General features: G+C 45.3%; 1 protein-coding gene across 1 annotated transcript in view; it reads left to right on the forward strand.

The window, feature by feature from the left end:
- Positions 1-24,709, forward strand: part of LOC146854282 (protein mono-ADP-ribosyltransferase PARP12-like) — a 1,246,301-nt gene that overhangs the window by 345,718 nt on the left and 875,874 nt on the right. Inside the window, exon 2 of the mRNA XM_085652063.1 lies at positions 17,706-17,874. Coding sequence (XP_085508189.1) covers positions 17,777-17,874 — 98 coding nt within the window. The 5' untranslated portion in view covers positions 17,706-17,776. The remainder of the gene's footprint in view (positions 1-17,705; positions 17,875-24,709) is intronic.

A 24,709-nucleotide genomic window follows, 5' to 3' on the forward strand; every position in this document is an offset into this window, starting at 1 on the left:
TTCCCAATGATCTTTTAGTAGCTCTTCAGATCTTATTTTTAAAGTGCGCTTATAACTTGACCTCAGTCTCCTCACCAGAGACTGGTCCCGTGGTTCAACTATAAGGCCAGCCCTTAGTTCCCGATTTGCTTTGGAAAATGAGGTGTCAAACCACCTTGGGTTTTTATTATTATTGGCTGGGGCTGGTTTAGAAATCTCCTTTTTTATGGCCATACACAGTCCAATGAAGGCCTCAACAAAGTCATGTCCAGGACTATCAGTGGATAAACAGACGGACACTAATGAAGGGTGCATCTTGATGATGCGAGCTAGAACCCCCTTATTGTCAATCCCTTTCCAGACCACCCTAAGTTTGTCTGTTGACGCTACTAAGTTTTTTGCCCCAATTTCTCTGTGATTCCCCTGTTTTTTGATAGATTTAAAACTAGTTAAGATGGGGTAGTGGTCACTGTATATGGTACTAACAACCACAGCCTCTAATAAAAGGTCCACGAGCAGGGAGGATATAAATACGTAGTCTATTGTTGTTGAGCTCCCACGCCCGACATAGGTGGCCACAGGTTCTTTATTCACAGCAACATTTGCCTTCTCCATAACATTGACTAAATCCCGTGTGGCTAAGTGATTAAGCAATTCTTCCCCTCTTTTACAAGGAGGGGTTCTGAGGTGAATGTGTGCATTAAAATCGCCACCTAGACAAATACCATCAAGTTTACCATACTTTTGACCGTCTACAATTTCATCAATAAAATCAAACAATCTTATAAAATTAGTGTTAGGATGAGTTGTGAAATCATTGTTATAAAAATTAATTAAACATAACTTTATCCTACTGGTATAAATCAGAGCCTGGAAGTTCATATCGTTGGTTTGCAAGGATTTAATTTTATCTCCTGCCCTAATCTTAACCCAGATAGAAAGACCCCCGCTAGGTCGACCTATTTTCGGTATGGGTACAGTTTGATTGTAACAACTATAACCCTCGTAGAGGAAGGAATTAGTACACCAGGTTTCCTGGAACATTAAAATGTCAAAATTGATAACCCAGTCTGTCCAGTCCCTAATTTTCATTTTCGCATTGAGACCGGCAATGTTCCAGCTCAGGATTGTCAGATTATCGGACATTATAGGGGTGACGGTGGCATGGGCGGGTATTTTAAAATGGGATGGCGGCGCTGGCGCTCTGATGCCATTAGACACCATTGTAGTGGAGCAAGTTGACGATTCACCCACGGGACCAGTTGTATTCAAGTGATCGCTAGTTGCTATATCTGGGAAGATAGCTGGTGGTCAGTCCAAGGTCCCCGACTCAGATAATTCACTGAATCTGTTATACAGTGGATAGGGTGGTGGAGCTGGGCTAAATGGTCTCTGAGGTGGCCTATAGAAGTAACCCAAAGGCAATGGGGTTACAGCAGTTGAAGGGCTAGGATAGATGTTATTGCTACTAAGAATGAATTTAATTGTAGTAGGGTATTTGAAATTGATTACAATGCAATCTCCAGTGATATTCTTAAATAAAGGGCCAACCCAGCTCACCCGGCGGACTGACAAAATTTCACTCAAGATGTTAGGATCTATCCCTTTATGTTTAGTCAACCAGTCAATACACTTGTTATTCAACTGGACCCACGACTCACCTTGTCCCTCCTTAAGCGGTGGTACACCCGCCAAAATGAGAACATATGGGCAAGCATCAGGGGGCAAATGAAGGGCCGGCCCCAGATGTTTTATGGGCCTAGAAGCAACAGCTTGGCCCTTATCTGAGCCAATGTTAGTTGGGACCCCCGGCTTCGTGATAGCCAAGGTGGATCCGCCCTTAGAAGTACCAGCAGCCATTCTAGTGGGGCAAGGCGGTCCAGCTGCTACAACCGGGGTGTGCTGCGATGTGATGGCAGATTGGGTTTTCCCTACAGTATCACCCCTGGGTACAATATTAGATGTGGGTGTACTACTGGTGATGTTAGGCCTGCCACCCAAAAAGCCCTTGTTGGCAACTTCCAAATCTTTCAGTAGGCGATCTCCCCTCATTAGATCAAGGCTAATCACCCCTTTCCTTTTTGCGTCTTCCTTTTTTACCAGGTTTTCCAATCTATCTAATCTTTTAAAAATAGTATTAAACTGTTTGATCATTTGACTTTCCATTTGTTTAAAAATAGTATCAACTATAGTCTCGATAAAATTCCCATTTGGGTTTTTTAGAGTAACACTTTCATTTATAGGCTCAGTCTGTGTGTAGGCAGAGTTATGTCCTTCTTTAGTGGGAGTTGTGACTGGAAGCCCCTTAGCGAGTTGTAGAGACTCAGTAATATCGCTGCCACCCCCAGGCGGTTGTTGCTTCCCTCTAGTCCACATGCTCAGGGGGGTCGGTTGGCTCTTGTTACGAGGGGGTTGTTTCCTCTTATTAACTGTTAGTTTGGAGGGGCCTCTTTTCCTTTTCTCTCCAACAATCTTGTTGCTCGGGGTCAGAGGAGAGATAGCAACATGTACAACAGAGTCAGGCTGTGAGTCAGTAATAATAATTGGACTGCTGCCCCCAGGTAGCGTTGCCAACTGGTTAACCAGTGGGTTAGATGTCATAAGTGTGACCACAGGGGAAAGCGGCGAGACATTATTTGAGCTCGTTTGCTGTGGCTCTGAGTGTAGACTTATGGGGTCCATCGACATTCTCCTCTCAGTATTAGCAATTTCGTTTGTAACTATATTGAAGGCATTTTCCAGTATACTTTCGAGTGTAGGCGGGAGCACAGATGGACCCTCAGATGCCTTTGTGGTGGAACTTGTATTTCGTTTCCCCATAATGAATATTTCAGGGCTCACCTTACTGGCAACTTAGAGGGGTGGCCCGCCCGACCAATGATGACCTCTGAGGGCCTCAGAGGGCCCGCCCTTTGCCCGGGCTTAGCCCGGTGCCGCCCGCGCGCGTCCCGCGACGCAGAGGTAGCCTCTCGCTTTTCTCCGCCTCCGGGCGCGAGAGTGGTGCGTGTCAGCCGCTGAGCAGCCTGGGAGCTGTAGTCTCCCCCTTCGGACCGCGCGGTGGAATGGAGCGGCCACGGAGGAGACACACAGCGTCGGGGCCCCAGGAGTGTTGAAAGAAGCAGGTAAGTGGAGGGTCGAGTGGTTGGTCACTACTGGCAGCTCTGTGCAGTCCCCCGCTCCACCGAGGGAGCCTCTCGCTTTTCTCCGGGTGCAAGAGTGGTGCGTGTCAGCCGCTGAGCAGCCTGGGAGCTGTAGTCTCCCCCTTCGGGCCGCACGGTGGAATGGAGCGGCCACGGAGGAGACACACAGCGTCGGGGCCCTGGGGCCCCAGGAGCGTTGAAAGAAGCAGGTAAGTGGAGAGTCGAGTGGCTGCTCACTACTGGCAGCTCTGTGCAGTCCCCCGCTCCACCGAGGGAGCCTCTCGCTTTTCTTCGCCTCCGGGCGCGAGAGTGGTGCGTGTCAGCCACTAAGCAGCCTGGGAGCTGTAGTCTCCCCCTTCGGACCGCGCGGTGGAATGGAGCGGCCACGGAGGAGACACACAGCGTCGGGGCCCCAGGAGCGTTGAAAGAAGCAGGTAAGTGGAGGGTCGAGTGGCTGGTCACTACTGGCAGCTCTGTGCAGTCCCCCGCTCCACCGAGGGAGCCTCTCGCTTTTCTCCGCCTCCGGGCGCGAGAGTGGTGCGTGTCAGCCGCTGAGCAGCCTGGGAGCTGTAGTCTCCCCCTTCGGACCGCGCGGTCGAATGGAGCGGCCACGGAGGAGACACACAGCGTCGGGGCCCCAGGAGCGTTGAAAGAAGCAGGTAAGTGGAGGGTCAAGTGGCTGGTCACTACTGCCCTACTCTATATGTACCTAGAGTGTGTGTAGATGTATGGCCAAGAATCCCCTAAGGGATGATCCAACCCCATTACCTGGCGAGAGAGATGTATGACCCCGTCCTGGTCACGAACTGGACACCCCTCACAGATATGTCAGACTGCTGTGGTTATAATAAAAAGCATCCTTGCGATATACATGTAGATTAGCAATGTTATGGATAGGCAGATAATACTGCCACCCCCTGGATGAAGATAGGATGACATTTGTACTTCGTTCTTGAAAGACCTTGTACTCAGTGTTTGGGGCATCATGCTAATGTTTTGCGAAGCCAGCTAGTAAGCAAAATTAGTTTGAGAATCTAATACAACATTGTCACGCACGTGTAAATATGTGCAAAAGGTCACAGCAATAATGCCATTGTGCTGCAAAAGAGGACAATGTAAGGAAGTGTGCAGCGTTGCTACATGGGCCTAACCTGGGCACATAACATGCTGAACTCAGTGAGAAGAGCACTTCATGCTGAGATTATCATGGAACCGCTGTGAACTGTGACTGAGATGCAGCCCTGCTGACCCCAACCTTTATTCTGCAAAAGAAGATTGCCTGTACACTTAGACCGGCATCAGACCAAGTTATGGGGGTAAGAGTATCACAAGAGTATTCCCATTATGCTCTCTTTAGTATAGGTGTTGGAGACAGATTGGAGTAGAGTAACATAATGAACATTTAACATGGTTGAATTGTTTGTATTTTTCATCATTCTAATAATGCTGATTACAACGTCTCATCTGTTAATAATAATCGCAACTAATCTTTTCTTTGCAGGGATACAATGATTTTTTCAATAAATATTTTGAAAATGCATTTTCTTATCTTTCTTGTGTATACCCTGGGCATGCAAGAGTAACAAATGAAAGCGTTAGATCTATTCCCGCTAATTCCATGGGAATCTGAGTGGTCACGTTTAAGGTTACTAACAACATCTATTACCCTGAGAGGTTAGGGGTTTTAGATATGTTACTGTGAGCTAGCCTAACTAACATTTACTGATGATATGTGTAGGCTAAGTCTCTTTATTGTGAAGTTCTTGTTGATATAATACACAGCCCTACTAAACTCTTAGTAACTGTAAACATTCTGATTATTTCTTCAGGAAGACTGTGATCTCACACTTCATTGTGCACTTGTTTTTTATATACCTTCTTAGAGCCAGCATCATTGCTACCTGCTGTGAGAGCCATCACTTAGCACAAAGGGATGTGTCTGAGAAACAGCCTATAACTGATATTTGAAAGATAACCAGCCCAAACCGGTTCTGAAACCTTAACAGTGGATGCACATCCCGTACCTGGAAAATGTCTATAAAATTAGAATCCAGATTGCACCACTTATTTCATGTTCTACATTCCTCATGATCAAGGATGGGAGTGCTCCGCAGAATACTCAAAGGAGTGATGTGTGACCGGGCTGGTGTCTGCATGACAACCATGCTCCCAGAGGTGAGGGGACATCACTTGAACTTTTCACTTTCTATTTCAGGAGCTAATGCCCTGCCTAGAGCCTAGAAACCTGTCTGTCTTTTGAAACAGGGAAGGAGTGTGTTTGGCCTAGCAGAAGGAGAGATTGTCCAGGAGGAGAACCCCAGTGTTCCTGGTGTGGGGAATAAGCCATTGAGAGGAAGAGACTGCAGGGGAAGGGGTCTCTTGGTTTACCTAAATGGTTCTGCTCATGAATTGCATCAAGGCTTCTTCAAGATTCAAGTATCAAGTGTGATTGGCAATCCACTCTGACTGAGAGACTGATGCTGCCAATGTCAAAGTCCGGTTGCTCTGTTAACGCCAAAGGTGGGCACCTTGATTGGCTCAGAGGCTTCAGCTGCCAAAGTCATCTACAAGTTCGGACCCGAGGCTGGATCTGCTAAACTAGCATCCCATCTGCACCTTACCTTGGGGAGACCTCAACTCTAGAAAACATAAACTGCTGCAAGAAATGCTGAAATCTTCAAACGCATCAAGTTCCAAAAGAGGCCACCACCACGGCCCCAAGATCTCAGAAGTTGCTGCTGCAGCAGCAAAACTGTATGCATTCATCCTACACCTGCCCATCCTGAAACTCCAAGACGCATACTACCACAGAGAGTAAGAACTGAGAGAACGAGACTGAGTAGCAGACTGAGGTTTACAGATCACAGTAACTACCAAAAACTGAAAAGCGAACTGAACTGATAGGCGCATATACGCCTTGGGAGTTTTTGACTGAACTGCACCTGTGCCTAATCAGCACCTTATCCCGGTTTAAAAGTCAGTGATTACCAATGGTGGGAACTCCGTTAGCAGGTGCGAGGGTATGGAAGAGTGTAGCCAACAGGATTTCAACCCGTTGTCTCATTACTGTAATTGTGCAGGGTAGTATTATAATGCGCTGTATGATTAAAGTACTTTTCCTTCTTTCGATGAGCACTAGGCTAACATTGCTGTGTCTCTCGGTTGACCATTGTGTTCTGAGCTCTTCTACTCCATACTAACTCCTGAAAAAGCCTTTCACTGCTCACCTTTGCTACCATACGAGTTAAAAGGGAAAAGTGTGCACTTTGCTCAGTTTGCATCGTAGGACAGACCCTTATTGAAAGAGGTGGGGGCTAGTAGCCCATGTTTACCACCTAACAAGTCGATCAATGCTTATTCCCATACGTACCAGTTCTGAGTCGGCGAGGAAGGCTTGCACTGCTAAAGCCATTTTAACCACCAGTTTGCATGTATCAGGCAATCTTTAGCTTCTGATGCCATGTGGTACCTATTTGGTGTATGTGTCAATATTGCTTGGTTGCTGTCCATGTGATACTTGTTCTGTGTGTGTGAGGGGGAAAAACCTTTACAACGCAGTCATTACAATGCACTACCTTTACAACGCAGTCATTACAACGCAACATCCTTTACTTCGCATGCCGTTACAACGCAGCCATTACATCGCATGTCACTACAACGCATGTCACTACAACGCATGCCATTACAACGCATTATGAGGTAAGTAATCGGGAATAGTAATTTTTACCGCTACACTATCCAACACTTACCCTACTGTTGCACTCACTGGAGTGGGAATAGTAATTTATACTCCTACACTATCCATCACTTACCCTTCTGTTGCACTCACTGGAGTGGGAATAGTAAGTTTTACCCCTACACTATCCAACACTTACCCTACTGTTGCACTCACTGGAGTGCGAGTAGTAATTTTTACCCCTACACTATCCAACACTTACCCTACTGAGGTCCTAAAAGTAATATGCCTTGTAATGGTATGCGTTGTAATGGAATGCGTTGTAAATGTAGTTTCTAAAAATGCGCTGTGATTGCATGTGTTGTAAAAACATGCGTTGTATAGGAAGTTGCGATGTAAAAACTGTGTTGTAAAGGCACGCGTTGTAAATGTTTGCGTTGTAATGTCATACATTCATGTGGGGGGGTGTGCACCATTACTGATATCTAGAACCACTTCTATGTGCCTGAGGAAAGATTGAATTGCTGATGCTCGTGGGGTGCCTGTTCTATGTGCCTGAGTGAAGCTTGCCCTGCTTGAGGCCATGCAGTATTTGTTGTGTGTGTGGCTGCATTAGCATTTGCGTGCAGTGGACATAGTCCTTTTTGTGCCTGTTCTATACGGGCAAGGAAAGCCTACATTCCCCTTCTCAGGTGGTACTTTCTGCGTTTTTATGGGAAGCTTTCACTGCTGATACTTACACTATACCTGTTTGTGTAAGACTAAAGCTTGCACTGCTGGTGCCATGTGGTACTTGTTGTTTCTGTAAGAAGCTTGCTCTGCTGATACGCATGTGGAACATATTTTGTTTATGTGCAGGAGACGTACACTTTTGATGCCATTGTGGCAGCTGTTCTCTTTGTGTTCTCATTCCTGAGTCCCAGGCGCTACACATTTGAAGTGAATAACAATACTTGCACTCCTGATGCCACCATGGCACCTGTTCTCTGTGTTTGAAACTTGCACTCTTGCTTCCTGAGCTGTCACAATTCTGACTGGGTAACCTTGTGCCGCTAATTTGTTCTATGTGTGGGGAGCATACATTGTTGCTTGTTTACCTGTTCTATGTGCAAGAGACGTTGAGACTCTCACTAACTGTGCACCCTTTGCCCTATCCCCTTGCACTGCTCTACTGCACGCTGCACCTCCACTGTATAGTCACACTCTTTTTGGTTTTAACATTTAAATGCATTCAACTAACATACATGAAAGGTAAAGTATGTGTAGCATTAGACTCTGTAATTCAGAAAATGACTACAGGACACCTGGTGGTAGCCTCAGCCTCTTTACAGAGGCAGAAGTGGTACAACATGTCCAGATGTTGGGCAACGTTCTTTGTCTAGGGAGAATAAGCACTCACTGTAATTACCCATGTGGTACCTCTTCTATGTATAAAAACGATTAGCATGTTCAATGCTTGTTTTTGTTGCTCCCTAGGGAAAGCATATTTATCTGTGGGGGAACCCCTTCCACCGCACCAGCCCCTCCAGTCTATGGGGTTTGCCTTCCATTTCCACTGTGGAAACAAACTAACTCCTGCCCTCAACATGAGTAAATGTCCACGTGTTTAAGCTTGGTAAACTTACAAACTGATGATGAAACCTCAATGAGTTTAATAGCCCATCCAAAAAAGCCCCCAGACCTACCCCTACAACTGAATTTGCAATTATAAAAATTCTACTACAGTAATGGAAATTCCTCATTCCCAAATATGTTTTGCAATGTATAAAATCTGCTAGCCCAGATTCGATGTGTGAAGCATAGCAATTTCCATGTGCTAAGTGGGAATTTTGTGAATCAGAGATGACCTTTCGTGCTTAAAATGCTCTAGGTCTAGGAAATGGGCTCAAAGAGCGGATATTTTGCTTACGTCTTCATAGCCTCAAGTGAGACAAATGCCTGTAGGTACACATTGTAAGCATTTTCCAAGATTTAATTGAAAATATCAACATTTTGGAAGAACTAGCAGTTACTATCACCCCTCTTTCTCACATAACTGTTTGGACAAAAACGTCTTCCTTCCTTCCTGCTCTAGGGATGGACAGAAAGGAAGATCAAATTCAGAAATATTAAGTTGCAAGACTGTCCACTGTCAGTGATTAGTATGAGTCTCAACAACTTGTTGCCACTGGTGAATAAGAGCTTGATTTAGAACTTGAAGGAAATGGTGCTGCCAACCCTTTTTCGACGGATTCACCGCCCGCCTACTTGGCGATCCCCCAGCTGCATTTATATGTTGGCAGTACCATAGAGGACAGACAGCCAGAGTCCCACCTACTCTGCCAGGATTCTCCTCCCGCCTCAAAGGCATGGAGGGGTAAAGCGACTGCCGGCAGGAGTCCAGGCAATGTTTCCGCCGACCCAATCAGGATCAGCCTTGCCGCCAACAGAACTGTGGCGGGGAAACCTCCAAACCTGAGTTGGCAGTTCCATAGGGATATAAGGTAGAAATGTACCTTATCTTCTTTTCTCCACTTCCCTTGGTGCAACAGCACACATCGGCGGGCAGAATACTATCAATTCGATGGAGTAACGCCAAGATCTAAATCAGACCCTAAGTGCGAAGACGGTAACACAAAATTCTGGACTAGAAAACAAATGGATGAACATGGTTTGATCTGTTTATGGAGGGTCCTGCGTTTTATTTAAATAGAATTATTTTACAATGTTTATTGTTTAACAGCCATTCATGCACCCAGAAGATGCCCTTGGAAGTACATAGAGGTCCACGGGGGACCCATCAGAGCATGTACTCTGGCTGGTATTATAATGCCTCTGCCTTCAAGTTGCTCAATTGCAGAGCCTCCGTGGATTCCAGAGCAAAACCAAAGGAAATGATGGACGGATTGTTGAACATTGCAAGCACTCACCCCCAGTCAACTGATCTGGGTTTTATCCATCACCGTTCTTTAGCCCACTCTGCCACCCCAGTTCAGACATGGCCATATGCAAATCAGTCTGACCCTGAACCTCATGGGAACAGTCCAGCCCGAACTGCCAAGCCATGTCTTCCCTGGACCGGAAACTAGCTTCCTAGGACCGGTTTCTGGCATTTCAGCCGTCTTCAGCCAGGCTTGCTTGAATCCAGTGGCAAAGTGAGCAAGGGACTCACGTCTGAGCATACCCTGCCAACTTATGGGGAACAAAGCAAAACCAAAGGAAATTATGGACGGAGTGTTGAACATTGCAAGCACTCACCCCCACAATTGATGCAAGAAAGGAGGTTAGCATCCTTCACCTCTCGGTACTTCTGATACCCAGGCAGGATGGCTTAAGCTGTATAATACAGACCAACCCAAACCTGGTAGGAATCTGTGTGCATGTACAACCCTGTCATTTGTTGCACTTTCTCCTGCACCCATGGGTGCAGCTGCATGTTTGCTGAGACAGAGTTTAAACTTTCACTGCCATGCACTCACAGCACCATAACACTTCCCTCATAGGCCAAGCTGCACTCACACATTTACCATCCCTTCATACCATGGGATCTGATCTTTGCACGTGCTATATCTCAATCGGTTTCACTTAAAATCAATGCACAGGCGCAGCAACAAAAGATGATAGAGCACTACTCTGGTCCTCACGCACATCAGAACACTGACAACCACACACTCTTCCACCCACAACACTACCATGGGATAGAATGTACCTCATTCACAAATGCACTGTCTTAGGGTTGGCCTTGGTAGGGAGCTAGCTGGCTGTTAAATTGTTTGAGGTAACAGTTGGACCTGCACTGCTGTATAGTTGCCCGCTATGGGGTTGGCATAGGTGATATCACCCGTACTTCCACACACCAACAGCAGTGCACGCATACACACTTTTAATAGACCTTGCTGGAAGGCATCTGACCTGTACTGCTAAGTCAGCACCCCCTGCAGTCATGTGTAAGCCAATGTGAGGTAAATGTTGATTTACCTAGCAAATGAAGTACAGCATTCCGATATTCCCACAAGGGCTCAACTGAAGTAAACGATGTTATTGATGGATGGCTGTGTGGCAAACAGCTACTACTCCATCCCTTTATTGCATAAGCTATGTAATATCTTCAGTTGGGTATTATTTATAGGTGCAACTACATCGTTTACAGTTGGGATTCTTATTCTTGAATTGCCTTTCACCTTCTTGCTGGTTTCATATTTTGTTACCCGACTTTCTCAATGTTGTCTTTCACTGTGCTACTTCTCTTTTGTGGAAATCATGTTCCAACACAGCTACTGTCTTTACACCCAGCAGAGTCATTGTCATAAGAATCCGCACTACCAGTAGCTATGAATCTTACACGGAAAGTGGCCAAGGCCAATCCAATTATACGGTTCAGCTACCGGAACATTTTTTTCACAGTTAGCGATTAGCCGCATTTGCCATATAATCCATCATCTGCTGCATAATCTGCAGATTTTAACAAACAAAATTGTTCTTAGCTGAAACGGATCAAAAGTTACAAAAAATGCAATAACATGTGTTAACATGTAGTGAAAGGCCCATTTATAAACGTAACTCGTCATCTTTATGTTCGCGGCAATTAAAGCTTAAATAAAAAATAATTACATTTGTTTGTTAAACTGGTACTAATGAGGTGAAATGTTTAGCCAGACAGAATAACTATGTGTAAAAATCACAAAAATTCAAGTAATACTATCAAAAGAATGTGCCACATTATGCCACATAATTTGCCTTTTCTTGCTGCATAATTTAGTCAACCCTGCTGCATAAATTAGCGCTACCCTGACGCCTAATTCCAGTAGCCCTGCTGGTGCCCAATTAGAGTGTTTGCCAGAGGCACCAGCACAGGTAGTGGGTAAGCACACAACACAGCCAGAGCCCAGGGACATAGCAAAGCCTGCACCAAGGCCACAGAGCATCCGATGCCTGAGCTCCCTGCAGAGCGAGAGACAATACCATCTTCACCCACTAGTAACACATTTTCAAGAAACCCCGGGACTAGCTCTCTTTCATTAAGGAAGTGGAACCATCCTTCCCAGAAAGCAAATGTGTTACTGCCTTTTAAGTCTTTGTACTCTCAATGCCCTGCTCCGTGCTCTCCCATACTCCACATTAGCCCACTTAAATGATCCTACATGCCACAGAATGCCTCATCAAAGACCTGAATATATAGGAGCACCCCCTCTCTACCCTGATGAAAATGCACTATTTCCCCTTGCCTATGCAGACCACTTTAGAACTAGCTGCATCATCTACAAAGCCATCATGACCAGCTCGCCACCTGTTTGGTTGACAAGCTCACCTCCTTTGGTGGCTTTTGGCACACCAGTAGCTAGGATACCATAAGAATGGAGACAAAGAAGTGAAAAAAAGGAAAATCAACACAACTGGACTTTTCCATCTATGCACCTGGAATCTAGAATGATATTCCTACATCCATCAGGACAGCCCCAAGCCTGCTCCAATTCAGGAAATAGCTGAAGGCTTGCCTCTTTAAAGGACATTAACTAACTATGCAGGAACACGCCTCTTCTTCTCTCAAAATCTGGCAACTCTACAGATTGCTCATCGACTGTATCTTTACCGAGGACCCTGTACCATGCTCCTCTGTCATTTGGCTAGGTTTGTGCTATACAAATTCCACTTACATACATACAACACACAGCAAATATTCTGCCCAAGGCAATACAGCAGCCGGAGCATGAGGGCCCAGTCGGTGCTCGAGATCCCAGCAAACCCTAACGCAAAGGCCTCAACAAAGCCCATGCCCAAGGCTCCTAACTGTCAGTGCCTTTAAGGCCCCTGTAGTCCGCAGATCTAGCATCCTCCCCGTGGCAGTATTGTTCTGTGTCCCAGCCAGCAGTGCAGTCACAATCCACTGACTGTTGACATCAATACAGTGGAGTATCATGGCCTCAGTCCCCTGCAACCTACAGCTATTCCACCTAGTGATGTCACGGTGTGAAAATAGTGAATTGAAAAGGGGTGCCACTTTCCAGCCTCCCCAGATCATGTTATACTTGGTGGCCACCATTAATGTGCACATAGAAGGATTTAATACGCTGTGCTTATTTCCAACTCTGGTGTGACGTGTGGTGGAGGGCTGGTGTATAGGCAATGTAAAAGTTAGAGAAAATGCAGTGTTGGCCAACATACTTTTGAGTTCCTTATTGTGGAAGCAAGCCAAGGAGGGAACAATTAAACAAAAACAGCAGCAGCAGCTCGGATCAATCCAGTAAGTGATCCCAGCTGCTGCCGGACGGATGTGCTTTTTTCACTAAGCAGCCTAAATCGATAAGCTTTGTAACGAGACCCCAACCGGCTAGTGAAGGTCCAGAAAATATAAATGAGGCTCCAACCGGCTGGTGGAGACCTTTTGTGTCAATCCTGACGCATTGCCAAGAGTCATTGATCGCTACCACCTAATTACTGCATTTTGACTTCATCTACTGAGACTTCTGCCTAATTGACTGTCCTCTCATCCCTCCATAGTCCTGAAGAAGACCCGCTCTGACACACCTCACATTTGCGCTATTCTCAGGGTTGAAACGCCGACATGCCATATATGTCCGCACAACCCTCATGATCACGATTTAATTTAATATTGGATCTTGCAGCACATTTGCAAAAAGAAACAGGACATAACTCTTCTCAAAAAATGTCCCCTCCCGCGTTTTTATTCTACATGTATTTGTCTTGTATATAGTGTACTGTTCATATTACTTAATCACTACATGTCACTTTAATCACCACGGTCACTTATTGTTTCTTGATGCAATTGAATTTGTATTTGTGACAGCCATTAGTATTTGATACTGATTGATAATACATTATTGATTCTTATCTCGTGTGTGTTTTTCCTTTTTGAATTTTCCCTTTTTAGGTCTTGCCTGGCGAACGCAGCGCAAAGCGCTGCTGTCGCCAGCGAGATCTATTGTTGCTGACTTGCCTCGGAAGGGGGACAGGAGATGGGCACGCGCAGGCTCTTAGCGGATTTGAATTGGTGTACGCGCTTACAGCCACGCGGCGTGCACATCTCCTGTCCCCCTTCCGACCACATGTCAGCCCTGTTGGAGCGGCCCGCTGCAAGACGGGGCCGCTCAAAATGCCAAAAGGACGCTGTGCCTTGATCAGGCACCAACAATAGCCCACACGGAGCCCTCCAGCCCTTCTTCACTCACCGGGCTGCTCTTCTGGGGGGGCTCCTCCTCGCGGCTGCAGCACTTCTCTTGCGGGGCTTCCCTGCACTCCCGGGAGCCCCGCGCTGCCGTGGGCAGCCTCGGCCGCCGCAGTCTTCATCCGGGCCCCCTCCTGGGACCCGGGGCTTCGCTCCACTCCGGTCGCAACTGCGGGGCTCTCCCTTCAGCATGGGAGCGCCGCGTTAGCATGGCACGCCGTTTCTCTTGCTGCCGGAGCAGGCCCCGCCCACGTCCCGGGCAAGGGCGCCTGACTTCCGGCTTGTTTTGTACTCGGCGCCCGCTTTCATCATTAAGCACAACCCTCCAATCTCCCATTAAGAGCCCCCCCACTCCCACTCAGCACAAACACAACCTTTCCCTTAATGAGGCAGCAATGCCTCTTCAATACTCACTCCTCCGCAGCAGCAATTGCTGCTCTGCCCGACCTCCTCCCTCCGCCCCCAGAGGTCTCCCCGCTCTGCCATGGCACACATCCGCCTGCACTTTGTAAGTTCACATGTTGTTTATTAATCCAACTTTTTTAATTAGTTGCATTTCTCTATAGTGTGTCTTTGTGTGTGCGTGTTTGTGCCTGATGCTTATTGGCTTCCATGTGTACGTGTTTGTGTCTGATGCTTATAGGTTTCCGTGTGTGTGCGTTTTTTTGTGTCTTTGCGTGTTTGTGTCTATTGCTTATTGTTTTGCGTGTGTGAGAGACTGTGTGCGTGCGCGTGTGTCTGTGTTTGTTTCTTGTTTGATATGTTCCTTAACGGTCACCGTCCTTAAGTCTGGCCGCATTCACCCCTGAAAAGACTCCTGTTGCAAAGCGACAACTGGCACTGCCCGCGTTTTCACTTTCTGCTTTGTAATATGGAAGAAACCATTTGCAACGGTAGGCAGCCGAGCTCTGTATTTTGGATGCAGAAATAATCGTTTTGCAGCCGGCTATTAAAAAAGTTAAAGCCTGCACATCTCCGCCAAATTCAGGTGCTCGTAATGGACAAAATCATAAAATGGGCGAGATTATAAATCTCGGTCTATTGCCCCTTCTCCGATTTGCATGCATATTCTACAGGGGGGGAAATGAAATAATGAATTTGACTGGCCCTGGTGGCAGCACCTTAGGGGAAACTCGGGTTAATGAATGACCCCCGGACTCGTGCTTGTTAATGTTGGCACGCTTGTCTGAGGTGTAGGTAAGTTAACAACATTGCAAATACTGCTCTGTGGTGCTACTTAGGGCGCTTCCTTCATTCAGCAGTTCATTTCGCTGAGCTTGAGAATGAGGCTTGAAAGACCCCAACAGGACATCTGAAGAAATGGGACTGGCTTAGTCACACCCCGTAAACTCCGCTATTGCTAATTAAGTGGGTTGTGGTTAGGAAATAACAGCTACAATGCCCCTTGAATAAGCCGTTTATCACCATCTGCGTCTGTCAAGCAGAATTATGTCGTTTTTGGTGGTTCTCCATACACAACATTTATTTTGTTTTATCTTGGAATCATCATGCGCTAACTAAAAGTTCGTTGTTTTTAAAAAAATTGCTTTTTAGAAACGCTGGCAACTGAAGCACTCTGCTCGAAATTGCAGTGTTTGCTGCTCAGGTTCTGACGTTTGCTTTGCCTGTAATGCAGGATATTATTATAAAAAGATGCAGGCCTTTAGAAGCATAGCTTTTCTAATGCAATTTGACTCTGATGTAATCCTCAGGTGTATTATTATTTTGTTCTTTCTGATAAGATGTTCAACTGCATCAAGGGTTAAAAAAAAGCTCTTCTAATACGTGTTCAATTGAGAGTTTGTCGGTCTATGTGGCTTTTTAATACCTAAACGTGTGTAGGTCCTTCTTATTCTCTAGTTTTATCATTGTTTCCCTTTAAGTTTAACAATGTACATATGCATACACTGCACCACATTTTCTGTTCGAGACAATGCTAAAATCTAAAACAAAACGTTTTGATCACAGTTTACATATAAACGTTGTTTTTTTCTAATGTATTCACATTTAATTTCTTCTGAATCTTGCAATGCAATACGTCTCGCATTTGCGAGAGTTTAAGCTATTGGCATTGTAAATGGCAATGCCTTTTATGTTTTAAAAACCAACACGTAAATAAAAGGCATTGCCATTTACAATGCCAATAGCTCAAACTCTCACAAATGCGAGACCTATTGCATTGCAAATGCTTGTTTGAATTATTGCTCTATGTTGTGTGAAAAAAAGTAATTGCTCTCTGTATTTAAACACAGTACCCTAAGCAATTGTACTCACCCCGACAGAACCAATTGCTTTTGTTTAATATTAATACCCAGGTTCTGAGGCACACCGGGTCGCCCCATTATTGTTAATATTGTACAAGGAGGGAACAAGGCACTAGGTTCAGGGCAAAACCCAAACTCGTAGCTTTCGGGTTTCTGCCCAAGCCCAACATATTACCATGGCTTGCAGTGCATCACATTACTGGGGTTTGCAATGCACATGTTACCACCAGCTCCTCAATTCCACGGATACCCGTGCAATTTCCTCCTTTGTATCCCATCTCCCATGGGAACCAGTCAAGTCTTCCTTTAGGTCCATATATTGAGTTTTGGACTTAAGAGACTACTATTTTTTATTTTACTTTTTTATGATAGATATGAATATTGTGTAGGCTTATAGACAGCCGAATGCTTCACATAAAACAAGCTACAGTAAAGTTAGAGTACCAAGAGAACAAGGGGAAGATAATTTGGATATCATTCTTCAATCTTCAGGTGTAGTTTGAACAAGTCGGTTTTTCAGACCCTTCCAAACAGCAAGTAAATTTGGTTTGGTTCTGAGGTTTTCAGGTGTGTAGAGTTGGAACTTTGAGGAAGTTTGGTTCTGCCTCCGTTGATCTGTATGTTACCAGTGCAATGTGCCACAGCAACACCACCCGAAAAGACTGTTTTTCATTAGACACATATATCTCTCTCAGTGTGCGCCATTACTGGCCAGACATCTAGAACTTTCCCAATAGACAAGTTGTCCCGCATGCCTTTGCCTCTCACACTGCCCATTAGCCACAGTACTGCCTACTTCCTGCCCGTTATCCACAGTGCTCCCTGCTGTAGACAGGTCCAGGTGAGTCCCTTGACGCCGCGCCTGCGCCGGCTGCGATGCCTTCGAGGTGACGCAGGTGGTCGCGTGCTGGCGGCAGTGCAGTTTGGAATGGAGGACCCCTGCATGGCATGTGCACGTGCTATCATGTGTGGCCTCAAGTGCGCCTCTACCTCATCGCATTGATAGTCAAGTTGCCTTCAGCTTTTCTATTATAGCTATGTCAATTCATTTTGCATATTGTTGTTCAGACTACCTTCGGCCTCATTCCTCTGGTCATGGAAGTTTCTGTAACATGCACAAGGATTCTTATATTATACAGTAAAGAGTACTTTATTGTATAAATAACATCATGCATTTACAACCTTGACTTGTGTACTCCATAAAGGAACATAAAAGCCTCCCCTCTTCCCCCCAATCTGGGGTGTCCTCTCCATGACAAAGCCCTCAGATCTTTGTTTCCCTGTAAATATTTATAGTGCTTGTGGTCACAAAAGCTGGTGTTTCATCCCTCAGACATTGAGGACCGAGAGCGCGGGGGACCCTTGCTGATCCCCTCGCCTACAGAAAGGGACGTGACTGGCTGGAGGTGGTTACAAACGCTCTGTGAGATAAGCTTGCTGGCAATGCCTGGACTCAGCCGTGCCTTCCTCTCTCCCCCTCGCAGGTCTTGATTCCTGTCGCTGGAAGCTGACCCGGGTCGTTTAAGGGAAGGACCCTGCCACCCAGCACAGCAACATGGAGCCCGGAAGCCCGCTGCAGAGTTCCCCTCTGGAAGTGGGCGGAGCCGTCCTCGCCGTGATCCTGCTGACTATCGCCCTGGTGCTCCTGTACTGGTGAGTGGAGCAGGCAAACATTTATTATTCACAAGTGGAGTTTTATCGAACCCTGGAATGTATTGTGTGCACAACCTGTTTGCTCGGCTGTACTTTGCCATGCGCTTGCTTCGCTCCAGGCAGGGCCTGCTCTAAGGTAGTGGACGTCTAGGCACCTACAGCAGAGAAAAAAAATGAGCAGTTCCAATTTGACTTTGGTCCTCTTCAGCATGTGTCTTATTCTCTATTCATTTCTCATGTAGACCAATTTCCCTTACTTATTTGCTGACACCCAGATTTAGATAATACCAAGATTCTGCTCGTGAGAAATGATGAGGGGAATAGACACCCTTAGACATCTATTCTATCAACCCAAATCAGACTTGGTGGTCTCTCTTAATATCTTCTTTCTTCCTTTTTATTTTCTTCAACCACAATCCAACCCTAGCAAGAGCCTTTGTGTCATCTACTCCCAACTATTTTGATGCTACCTGTCTGGTTCACAATTGCCACTCTGAGCAGCAAATTTCAGAGAGTGAAAAACCTTGCTGTGTGACAGGTTTGATTAAGAACCCAGGGCTTGTAGATCCCTTTGCTGGCTCCAAATAATCAACACCATCAATTTCGAGATATGTTGCTGTGTCCACGACTCTTGCCTCTTTGCTCTTGAAGCAAGGGCCACAGCGGTGAATCCCTCCTATTCACCCCACTTAGCCTTTAAAGTAATTTATTCCAACCAGTTCCAAAGCTCATACGCTTCTGAAGCTCAGAGACATCACGACTTTAGCAAAACAGTGTAAACCGTCTACCAGAATGATGCTGTCATGCCTACGTGTGCTTCATAATTCTTTATTCACTCGTGCATTCATTCATATATACAGATTTTACTTGGAAGCTGCATTGGTTAATTTGATTAGGACTAGTAAAGTGACTGACTCCTGAGATTTTGGGTAAATGGAGTCCATTCTGAGGTAAGAGAGATAAGAAATGTGTGTGGGGGGGGCAGAGGTCCACAAATTGGTTCTTCCTCTGGTGCCCTTCTGAGAACTCATCAGTGAAATTGCTGAGTGCTGGAAGACAAGGCCCATTTTCTGGCAGTTGAGACAAGAATCTGTCATATAGTTGAAATTTTAGAGGGAGTGTACCATTCAAGTTATGATTAAGAAAAGCTGCAAGAGTGAATTAGGTTAAGTTCAACACAGCCCATTGAAAACCTGTACACTTAGGTCTTAGGAATCCGAAAGAGCAACACCTTAATTTCAGGTAGTATTTTAAATGTCCCCTAGCAGTAGGATTTTAGATTAACTTGTCAGATTGTATTTATTCATCTTAATGGTTGATTACTTGAAAAAGTTGAGGTTGCTGATCCTTTTTGAGGTGTTGTGGTAGAAAGTTTAATTCCTTGGAGCCCAGGTGCATAATACATTTTCCACCTCCTGTCTTTTTCCAGTTTTTAAGTACCATGGCTTTGCCATGGATGGCATGACATAAATGTCTATATTTTGGAGCAAAGATAAAATGAGACATAGAGGGAGAGACCTGTCGAAGGCTAAAATCATGGTAAAGACAATTTGGAATATTTATGCTCTGTAATTTCCACCAAACGTTTTCTCTTAAATTAAAAACTATAAGAAACCAAAGTCTGAAAGAAAAGGGCCTAAGCAACACAGTCTCTCCAGCGTATGCTGAATGAAGCATGCGGAGTTATAGAACATGTGCCCGGGAGGTATGGTGAAGGATTGGAGTAGTTTCTAGAGATAAGATAGATCTCAAATATCATTAAATACATATTTTTTCCCCTTATTACAAGCCCATCAATCGTTCCTCTCAATTGTAGTCATAATGGTCAGAAATTAATATGCACCAGACAAATTCTAAAGACATTTTTTTTCTTTCTTCATTAACATTCAGCCTTCTGACAGCGTTTCATTCATACTGAATCTTCCGAAGGCTAGAAAAATCATATATGCACCATTAAAGACCAAAGTACAATAATTGCATATCCCACATTAGATACAATCCATTAACTGATTATAGACTACCATAAACGTCTACACAACAATTTCATAATGTAATCATTCCTCTCATTTAAATAATTCTGTTATGACATTTAGTACAAACCACTATCCTTTTATATGCAATACGGCAGAGGACTCTATTCATACGGTACATGTGATATACATTCTTCTACTGCAAATAGAAATCAGTCTTCTCACAAATAGCTTAAGTTTTGGCTTCATCAAAACGTCAATCCATACAAAAGTTCTATAATAATTGTATTAGATAATACACACCCAAATAACGTATCAATAATCTGTAAGCATCAATGTGAGTCAATTCTGTAGTCTTTAAGAATAAATTTACTATCTCAGATGGGTGTCCCAAATCCCATCCCTGGCAATAAACTATAAATCAGATAATGAGTCAGTAAAATATCTACGATTCTAATGAAACTATTTATATAAACAATATAATATACCCAAAGTAATTTGAAAAATTAGTAACACGACTCGGGCCGTATATTTATTATTTAAAAGATCACAATATTAAATAAGCTACAGTGAAACACTGAAGGGGAATGTCACAGAACAGGCCAACACTCAACTGGCCCATCATCATAAATATAGAAAATGAAAGGGCATACCTGGGCTACAATTTACTGATCGCTTAATGCACATGGGAAATACCATGCACATCTGTAATTTACACTATAGCTGTCATTCTATATAGTGGAAAACAGATAATGTTAGTAGCACGCCTCAAATGGACTCCCCATTACAATAGAGCCATATAATCAAATGCACCATGAATACACCTATATCCAAAATTAATCTCAAAACCACATCCAATGTATCCTCTCTCCATCGCATCGTCATGCACCGAACCAGCCACATTCCAAAAAACGCCCTGCGCCTACACCCCAAGTCAATATATTCTAAAAGCGATAAAGTCAAAGGTTTAGTGTTCTCCTTTGTCTCGTACACCCATGTCCCGTGACTCAAAAAATCACGGTGACACGGCTTTACCAACATGCTAATCAATCGGGATACCAAAATCACCAGATCAAGCTTTTGCATAGAAAAAAATGCAGGAACTCAATATGCCTTGGTACAAAGCTGTGAATCCTCAGATATCCTACAGTACAAACCACCCAAAGTTTTCACAGGAAAAACTATCCCAGTAAAACACGTGTGGTATAGATATTGCACCATGTAGGGCACCGTTTGCAAGCAAGGAAGTTATAACAACACCGGCACAAATGAAATTCTTTGATCATAGGTATAAAGTGCTAACAAATTCCACAGAGAGTCATACCAAGCAGACCTACCTGAAGTGTTCCAGGATGTAATTTCTCGTCGATTGTGTGTGGTATGCACTACGCCATTTATAAGGCCATGTATACACAGAATGGCCTGGAAGCAGCAACACAAATCTCCGGCCTCTTAAGTGTGTCTGCATCTTTAAATAGGTACAAATCCCTGTTGCTATATTCAAACTCTTCTAATGTGATGTGAAAAGAAAGAAATTTCAAATTAATCAATATTTATAAACAGGGAACCTAACGATACACGCAGAATCACTGCCCTATAGTAGCGTCTGCAATTTTACTTTAATACAGATTCCTTAATTATATATGCAAACTAAACTTAAGTGCAAAAAATATTCAAAATAGTCTATCCATAACCAATCCATGAGAAGATAGGGGGTGATTACGATGGCGGGCGGATATCGTAGCGGGGATTGGGACCTGTAGGAAAGTGGGTTTCTATTTAAGTAACCCAGCCACTTTTTGCCAGACTATTGATGCACTTTTCTTGGTGTGCCCTGGGTCCTTGTCAATCAGGTTCCCAAGGCCTGTGTTATTTCCCCAAAAACAAACCCAATTGCCATCTCTGGCCAGCCCCTGGTAAATGGTACCACAGTTGGCCTAACGGCTAGGGCGCATGACCTCAGACCTGGGGAACTGGGTTCGAGTCTCGGTAATGATGCTGAACATCCTGTGATTCCGGGCAAATCACTTAATCTCCCCGTGCCTAACAAAAAATGAATGTGTGTCCTCATGTAACGTAACTGGTGCTATGTAAAGCGCTCTGATACCCGATTGGATTCGGGTCAAGTTCACACTATATAAAACTCTGCAAAAAAAAAAAATGTACCCAGGGCACTGTGACCACAGAAGGCCTCTAAGGGCTGCAGCACTTTTTGTGCCACCCTCTGAGGCCCTGTACCCTGACACTCACACACTGCCTTTGCAGGCTGCGTGTCTTGGTGCAGAACAAAGTGAAGAGTCGACATGGCACACATCCCTGAGTGCCATGCCCACAAACCACTGCCCTGGCATACATCAGTCACCCCTCTAGCTGGGTGCCCTATGCCAGTGGTGGGGGTACAGGAGCATGAGCCCTGTACCCCTACATTGCCCAAGTCCATTCCTGGGCACTGTAAGTGCAGTGCTGCCATTAAAAGTATATGGTGCTGGGAGTTTGTCATTACAAACTCCACAGCACCATAATGGCAACACTGAAGACTGGGAAGTTTGGTATCAAACTTCTCAGCACATTAAACCCACACTGATGCCTGTGTGGTATTTAATGTAAAATGCACAACAGAGGGCATCTTAGAGATGCCCCCTGAAACTCGACCAACTTCCAGTGACCTGACTGAGTGGCTGCGCAGGCTGCCACCACCAGACAGTTTCTGGACCCCTGGGTCGAGAGCTTGCTGCTCTCAAGGGTCTGAAACAATGCACATCCTGGGACGAGGTGCCAAGCCTCCTCCCCCAGGATGGGCAGAGTTCACGAAGGAGAAGCTTCAAAGGCATGCCGCCTTTGTGAGCCTCTCCAGACCATTTGCTGCTTTCAGCAACTGGTCCCCACTGGTTCTACCCCCCACTTTGGGTGGGAGAACCGGCAGAAAAAACAAGTGAAGAAGAGAGGTGTGTCCACCTCTGCCAACTCCACCCCTAAGGTGGGGGAGGCGAGGTGAAGCACAACCTCGAGTCCCTGCCATCTTGAGGATGGGGGGACCCAGCAAACCAGGGACAGGCTCCTGCCCCCCTCCCACTGGTGAGTGGCAGAATAGGGGGTGTACCCACCCCAGGGAAGGGACCCATTGGTCCCTGCCCTTTACCTAACTGTAACGCCCCTATATTTAGTATTTAGGGGCACCCTGAATCTTCCTTCCTCAGATCCAGCCTACTTACAAGAAAAGAAGAGAAGAAGAAGGACGAAAAGCCGTGCAGAGCTAACAAGAGGACGACGCCCAATGACTTGTCTCCCCTTTGAACTTGCCCCTGCGAAATCCCGGCGTGTCCAGCAGCCAGCAACCTCACAAACCCCGAAGGACCTGCCTGCCTTCACTTTTCAAGCTGTTTCTCCCGTGCACACCGGACGTCTTTGAACTGCAGCTTCTGATGCCAGCCAGGAACTGCGAATCCGGCACACTCCGCACCCGCCGAATCCGGCCTGAGTTCGAGTGGACAAATACCTCTAGGAGGTCCCCACAGCGATTCTGACCCGAGATCCGGCGACCCCTGACCTGCCTCAAGCCTCCCGACGATGCCTGCAGCCTCAATCCAGATGACCCCCCCCCCTACCGCGACCAGAGCAGGTAAGAAAATCAGACGCCCCAAGGCACCCATGCACCTGACGCCCCACGGCCTTGTGTGCCCAACCCAGCGGTGCCTAACCAACCCTCTACATCCCAATTTACCCCTCGAAGTGGTGGTCTCTCCTGGAAGATCCTCGTCCCCGGGCCTGCAGTGTTTCTTTGTCCCGGAGAATCTCCATTGAAATCAACAGGGCACCCAACCTCAAAACAGCACCCTGCACCCAGCCGCCCTAGTGCCGCTGAGGGTGCCCCTTTTGTGCTAACTTGGCCTGAGCTAAACCCTAGGAGCTTTGATCCCACAGCCGTGTGGTCTGCTAGCCAGCAGCCACCAACCGGAAGGCCCCTATCCTCCATAGAATAACATTGGGCCTCAACACTCTGCACCCGGCCGCCCCAGTGCAGCTGAGGGTGCAACAATAGTGCATCACTGACCCTGGAGACCCATGAGTCTAACACCAGAACCCTAACTCAAAAGACTGATTACTTACCTCGAAACCGATAACCTGTTTTTCCTCATAGGATAACATTGACACTTTTTCTCCCAAAAAGTTTTCAAGTGTCGACTTTTGAAAACTAAGAATATTCCTTAAAAATCACACAAATAACCAAAACCCATTTTCTTAGCTGTTTTCAGGAAATGTCCCAGTGCTGAATCTAGTTATCCAGCACTGAGTAAGAAAAGTAACGTTAAAGTAACTTACCTGCAAAGTGACTTTCCACCCATAGGATAACATTGGTGATTCTATGTGAAAAAGTTTTGGAGTCAACTTTTGAAATACAATAATATTCTTTAAAAATCGTACCTCTAACTAAAACGCATTTACTCAACTGTTTTCAGGAAATGCCCCAGTGCTGAATCTAGGATCCAGCACTGTGATAGTAAAAATAATCCGAAAAGCAATTAACTGCATTTTTACTGAAAAAGCCTATTGATTCCTATGTACTGAGTCTACTAACTTTGTGCATTGTATTGCAACCCCTGTAAACTCAAACTGGTACAAAGTCCTACTGTATTTTGAAATTATTCAACAACAGCATCTTGTAGATAAAAAGTATTTATATGCTTAACTGTACCAGGCTTGCTTGGTTCTAGAAATAAAACAACAGTATATTTTTTAGGCAAACACAATTGGCCTAGAGTTCAGTTCTTGAGTGTGTGAATTCATTTGCTGACTGAGTGTGTACATCAAATGCTTAACCCTGTCCGCTGATACTGCCTTACTGCTTGACCATGCTACCACTTTGG

The sequence above is a fragment of the Triturus cristatus genome, chromosome 4_1 (assembly GCF_964204655.1).
Source record: "Triturus cristatus chromosome 4_1, aTriCri1.1, whole genome shotgun sequence".
Lineage (NCBI taxonomy): Eukaryota > Metazoa > Chordata > Amphibia > Caudata > Salamandridae > Triturus > Triturus cristatus.